This window comes from Pygoscelis adeliae, unplaced genomic scaffold (assembly GCF_000699105.1).
Source record: "Pygoscelis adeliae isolate BGI_AS28 unplaced genomic scaffold, ASM69910v1 Scaffold606, whole genome shotgun sequence".
NCBI lineage: Eukaryota > Metazoa > Chordata > Aves > Sphenisciformes > Spheniscidae > Pygoscelis > Pygoscelis adeliae.
The window spans coordinates 248930-255302 of record NW_008825047.1 but is presented as its reverse complement, the minus strand read 5'-3'; the positions used below and the strand labels follow the sequence as shown (position 1 = coordinate 255302).

General features: G+C 49.7%; 1 protein-coding gene across 1 annotated transcript in view; it reads right to left on the bottom strand.

Moving 5' to 3' along the window:
• Positions 1–6086, bottom strand: part of FAM107A (family with sequence similarity 107, member A) — a 14103-nt gene extending 8017 nt beyond the window's left edge. Inside the window, exon 1 of the mRNA XM_009326319.1 lies at positions 6023–6086. Within this exon, the coding sequence (XP_009324594.1) occupies positions 6023–6086 (64 nt within the window). The remainder of the gene's footprint in view (positions 1–6022) is intronic.
• Between the last annotated feature and the right edge of the window lie 287 nt (positions 6087–6373).

Below are 6373 nucleotides of genomic sequence, written 5' to 3'. Positions count from 1 at the left end.
CCCCCCAAAAAGCAAAAACCCCCCCCCCCCCCCCCCATCTTGGGGGACCCTCTGCTTATGTAGCATTTTGGGGGAGCACTGCAGCGAGCCTGGACGTTTTGAGTGGGCTAATGTGGTTATTTCCAAACTGCAGCAATCTAATGCTGCATGGCTGAGGCTTGCAAAGAAGCAGCAATTTATCAACCTATTTACTGACAGCAGATGGGGAACTTTTCCCTAAAACTAGTAGAAATGAAGAAAATACTGGGAAGGAAGGAGGGGGAGGAACTGAAACTGACTGGAAGCATTTCTGGCCAGGTGGCTGTTAAATCAGCTTGCAAAAGTCCTCACAATGAGTGCAATTTGCCTGAACAATACTGCAGGGGCCAGGACGCAGCAGGTAGCTCTGAGCTTGGTTTTCACTGTGACAGGGAGTGTGCAGACACCGACCTGGAGGGTTTGGCTTCCAGTGGGTGTCTGTACTGCTGCCCCGAGGACAAAGTCAAAGCCCTGACCTTGTCCTGACCAGGACTGGAAGGAGCCTGGAACCTCACTACAAGAATAGCACTTTAAACCTTCAGAAGACCTTAGTCTGGAACAATTCAAGGAATGTCTTCATTTGCATTGAGCAGAAAAAGAAAAATGAGAATATAAAAACATTGGTGTGCCTGAAACACATCTTGGGGTTGTGCTGGGAGTAAGGATGGGGCATCGTTTCTCCTGCAGGTTGGCAGATAGAGACCCAGTGCAAAATGTTTCTCGTGGAATAGATCTATCATCTTCAAGACCTGATGTAATTCATGTCCGTGTAAGGGGAGACAGACTGCTATCAGGCTGCTTTTTGTCATTATTTATAGTGCTGGAGGTATAAATCAAGCCAGGTCTCTGCAGTGGATTTACAGCAGGATGTCTGTTTTTGCATGATTCAGCCGTAGATCAATGAACAAGGCTCTGCTCTGGCACCTCCTTGGCCACCATCATAAATCAGCAAAAGGTGTTAGACATTTTTATATTGTTCTTGGCAAGATATAAACAAAAAAATCCATGTGCATTTTAATACCCTCTGCTGTACTCAGAAAGACAGCGTGACCTTTTAAATAGATCTGCTTTGGAGTGTTGCTTATAAAAAGTAGCTGTGTTGGCTTCGACATACTCAGTCTTTTGCTTGCTTTTAAATATTTTCCCTTTCCTCATTTCTAGAAGACTAAGGCTTTCTAGGAAAGGTACATTTCCAAGTGACTTTTCTGTAAGTAAAAAGCAAGACTTCTTGGATGAGGAGGCCAGGGCCACTTGGCAGATACTTGGATGTCACGTGTGGCGTTATCTCCTCTCCAAACCGTAACTGTGAAACAAGGTCCCAGTCTTGCTTAGTTTTCTAGGAGACCCCACAGGGAATATTCAGCATCTTTGAGATGGTCCAGAGACCAAACACCCTCCTGCCCCAGGGTGTGGGACTGGCTGGAGAAGAAAAATGACATTTTAATATCTTGGTCTGTTCTGACCTAGACCAAAGCCCAAATTTCTGCTCAGATCGCCAGGAAATGCTTATAAATTCCCCAATTCCTGGGAGACTTGTGATAAAATCATCAGCCTGCAATCCTGGGGCAAATTGTTTCCATTTCTGATTATGCTCAGCCCCAATCTTTTGGGGAACAGGATATCAGGCAGTTTTGGTGCAACATTAAATGCCTTTGAAAACCTGAATGTTGCAAATAATACATTAAATATACCCTACTAGGAACGTAAAACGCAGTGTGCTGCTTGGGGTGCTGAGTGGCTTTTGTGCAGCCCAGGGCAAGGAGAAAGGTTTTAGCCTGCTCCTGAAGAGGAGGAGGAGGAGGAGGAGGAGGACTGGCTCATGCCCAGGGACAAGCATCAGACAAGGGGGCTCGGCCACGGCCAGAGCTGAGCTACTGCTGCTTTTTAGTTTTCCCTCACTCAGAGGAGATGCCCTTCACAGAGCATTTATTTAGGATTACGCGATTTGTCTTTCTGTGGTGGGTTGCCCTGTGAGCCCCTCTGTGTCGGGACCGCATGCCGTGTCCTGCTTCCTGCGCTGCTGCTGGCAGCCTGCTTCACTGTCCTGTCGGGATGGAAATAATCCCCAGGAATGTTAAGGGGATTAACGGCCCTGGAAAGGGCAGGTAACCTGAGGGGTGCAGCTCTGTTTACAGCTACCTGCATGGCTCCAGCCATTCTTCACAAGGGGGAAAACAAAAAAGTTTGAAAAGAAAATTAGTCCATAGCTGTTGGGTTTAGAAAGCTGTAGGGTGGAGGTCTGGGCTCCTACCCAGCACCTCTTGACTTGCGACTGTATAGGAGAATGGAAGGTGCAGCAGGACACCAGCGTTCAGCTGCTTTTTGCAGGTTTTCATGTGAAATGCCTCCTCCCCATTGACTTTTGTTTTGCCAAGCTCTCCTCGATATACTGCCCCTCTGCCTGCGCATCCCTCGGCCCTTTTCCATGCCACCTGCAAACCGAGTTTCTCTTCCTTCAGTGCCGTAGGCAACCCCGCTCTGCAGCGTGCCCTGCCCCATGCAATGCCGCCCTGTTGGTTCTCAGCATCCTGAACTTGCAATGCTTTCTTCTGCTGCACAGGTCAGTATTTGGCTTTAGCTGAAATCTATAAAGCAAACATAGTTTGCAGTCTTTTATTTCTGCTGTCTGTGTCATTTGAGAACTGATTTTCCAACTAGAGCATCTCAGGAGAGGTTTGTCAACAGGGGCAGATGATGACCAAACTGCTCTTGTTAAAAATATTGTATGGGCATCCCTTTCTGGGCAAAGAATGGGCCTCTGTGAAATGCCATCCACGTAAAAACAGGCAAAAGGCATTATTCTGGGAATGGGATCCAAGCTCAGAGGATATTGCTATTTGTAATTCTGTGAAACCCTGTTACTTGGTAGAAGGGATGAGACTGGGTGAAAACCTCAGGACGCCCAGGGTCAGAGCCCTGGATCTGGGTTTGTAAAACCACTGACCCAAGGGACCGTTTCCTGGGCAGAAATGATCACTTAAAACTGTGGCTACAGAGAAGAACCTCTGGTTTTTTAGATGCGTGGGATTTATTCATGAATGCGTCTTTTTTAAAGAAGCAACAGATTAACGAAGGGCTGCTGAAAGAAGCTGGTCATACACATCCCGCAGTAAGGAGACTGCAAAACCAATGCACTCAATATGGGTCAGCAGAGCTAGTTTAAAGCTATTTACACAAGTAACCTGAGCCTGGGAGCTTCCATGAATTTCTGACACATTTAACTGCAATCATGGGGGGAACCTTCCCTTTTCTGGGCTACATCCCCCGATGGCATCCAGTCTCTGGGGAGCCCTCCTTTCCCCAAGATGAGGGTACCATGCCTCACACACCTCCTCCTCAGGAAGGCTGAGAAGAGCAAACCTGTCCTCACACCCTGGAAGGGTTTGCACATGCTGGTGGAGGTGCATGGGATCTTTAAACTAGCCTCAGTTCCTTTTAAGCACTGGTACACGCACACTTCTACCTGTTAACCAGAAGTTAACTTTTTTTTCATTTTAGAGCATGAACTTTCAACCAATGCATTTCCACTGTCTGAAGTGGAGCTGGAGTTTGGCCCTCCAGCTTTTCCCATGAGAGTGTAATGGCAGAAGAGGTCATGCTGTATGTTAAGTCCTACAAAGAATTAAGCTGAAAGTTTGTCTTTTGTTTTGGATTCTTGAAGTCATGGCATTTGCTAATTTGCATGATTTTCCTAACATTAATTAATTGTATTTTAGAAACACAGAATAGCTGAGGTTGGCATCATGGGCAGGGAAACAACTGTGTCGGTCTCCATGAGCCCCAAAGCTTTGCATGGTGAGAGCAGTTTTCAGGCGTGTGATTGAGTTGGGGAGGATCTGCTGCCAGGAGGACGAGCAAAGCTAGGCACTTGCTTTTGAAAGCCACTTTTTGCGTGGTCCGTATGTTCAGGGCAGAGCAAGGCAGCCAGGTGCTGGCTTTAGTGGGTGAGATGCGGGTGCTGCCCCGTGCGGAGGTGAGGCTTCGGGCTCTCAGTGACTGGAAGCCCGTTGGCAAGGAAGTATCTGCAGCTGAGCCCACAAAATTCACCTTAACACCCCAACTAATCTGCATGTGGCTGTTACGCAGCTGAGCCTGGAACAAAAAACCTGTTGTTCCTTCATATTAGCTTAATGACTGGTGTGGCTTACTGCCCTGGTGATGGATGATGACGATGTTAATAATAATGATGATGATGATGATGATGATGATGATAATAATAATAATGATAATGGTAATAATATGGTGAGCCCAAAGATTGGCAGATGCTAATCGTTACCCTCCCTGGGCAAGATGGTACCAGCTCCCATCCTCACTGTGATTTTCCTCTCCTCTGGTTCCTGCCGTGCCAGCAGCTCGGGAGCATCTCATACCGATGGACCTGGCATGCTCCCCCTTGCTTGTCACCAGACGACCATATCACTGATAAATGATACACGTGCTCCGGAAAGGAGGCAAAGAGCCTTTGTCTGCTTTTAATCTATAGTTTTAAATAATTAAGCAAGGCTAATTCTGGTATTCATAATGTAATAGGGTGAATGTAACTCGATGTGGCCGCCGTGGGAAGCGGTTCCCGGCTATCAGGTGGCTGCCTCGGGGCAGCAGGCACGCACGCCCCGGGTCCTCTCGCCTTCGCTCAGCCCTGACGTTCAGGAATAAAACCCATGAAGTCGCGGGGTCGGAAAGGGAAAGAAAACTCTAATGGAAATGTAAACAGGGCGGGGGGACATGGCCCTGCGGCTCCCGGCCCTGCTGCCACACATCACTGTTCCTGCCTCTGCCTCTCCGCTGAGCACATGCTGGGGATGGGACTGCGTACCAGTACAGCCTGAGCTCCCCACCAGTGTAGCCATTGCTCCTCACAAGTACAGCCAGTGCTCTCCTCTAGTACAGCCAGTGCTCCCCATCAGTACAGCCAGTGTTCTCCCACCAGCATAGCCAGCTTCCCCAGTTCAGCCAGTGCCCCTAGTCCTGCCTACCCTTGCCGAGCACCATGCCAGCACTGCAGCCCGTGGGGTTGGGGTCCCCCATTTACACCAGCACTGCACCCACATAAGCGGGGCACAGAGCAGGCACTGGGCACAGCCCGGGCTGCTCACATGCCACCGGCTGCAATCACCCCCAAATGTAACGGACCCCCCAATGTCACCCCTGTCACCCTCTGAGCTTTGCACTCATGCGCATGTATTTGGAAGAGAGAAATCCCAGCAGGTTTGGGGCTAGCTGAGCTGTCTGGTGTGTAGAAGTTACCGGTACCCTGTTTTGTGTTGGCTAATGATGGAAATGCTTGTACAGTCAGGCAGCAGCAAGCTCCCCTCCGCCTGCAGGCAGGCAGGATTGGGTGTGCTGGTTAGTCATTTCATTTAATTACCTTGGACTGTGATAAGCAAAGATAACAAGGCTGGGATCCCACTCTGTTAGCAGTCACCAAGGGACCTCAGCCCCCTGCCTTTTGCAAGTGGCATGTGGAGTGGCTTGTTTAGTTTTGTTAAGCAGTGACAGATGCTTAGCAGTCTTTCTTGATAATCGCAAACTTACTTTTAATATCTCATCAAATATTTGCTCTGTGCATTTGCCTGCCTATGCTAGAGAAACACATCAATCATTAATGAATGTTTTAAGGTAGCTCAAAGGTATTTTGTTGAATACAGGGAAAATCCTCCCACGTTGATTTGCAGGGATTGTATGAGCAAGTGCCCCCTGTCCAGCCCAATGCCTCTCCAAGAAGGTTTGAATTGCAAGCATGGGTTTGCTTGGGGAATTTCTTGTGGGATACGGGTCCGTTTTGAAAGGCAGAAGCAGAAGGGCAGCTTCTCAACCAGCTACTGAAGTATTAAAGTAACATGGTATTTCAAATAAAATTTAAAACAGGGTCCAAAGTCACCTGTGCATAAATACGTATGCAGTGCAGACTAATCCCACAGGGGCTCAGCAGCCCGTCCCTGCAGAGGGGAGCCGGCAGAGACATGGGGACCCCCAGGGGTGGCTCGGGGGGCCCTGGGCTTACCTGATTTCCGTAGTGTGGCCCTGGGGAGAGCGGGAGGCAGCTGCTGTCCCGTGGCCCACGACATGGGGCTGCGGGGGCTGAGGCTGCCGCTTCTGCCCGGCTGTGCTCACGCCTGTGTGACTTTTTGGCCGTGTCCGACGAAGCTGCCTGGCTCCTGCCAGGTCTCTCCAGCGGGAGTAGGCACGGAGAGTCACGTGGAGGTGGCCGCTGCACTGGCGCTCCCTCCCTGCCGCTCTCGCCACCCCACGGGGACCTCACCGAGGGCTGGAACTCAGCTGCCAGCAGCCGGTGGCCTTGCCTGCTCCTCGGTGCCGGTTCCTGAAAACTTGCTCCCTTTGCTCTTCGTTGCTG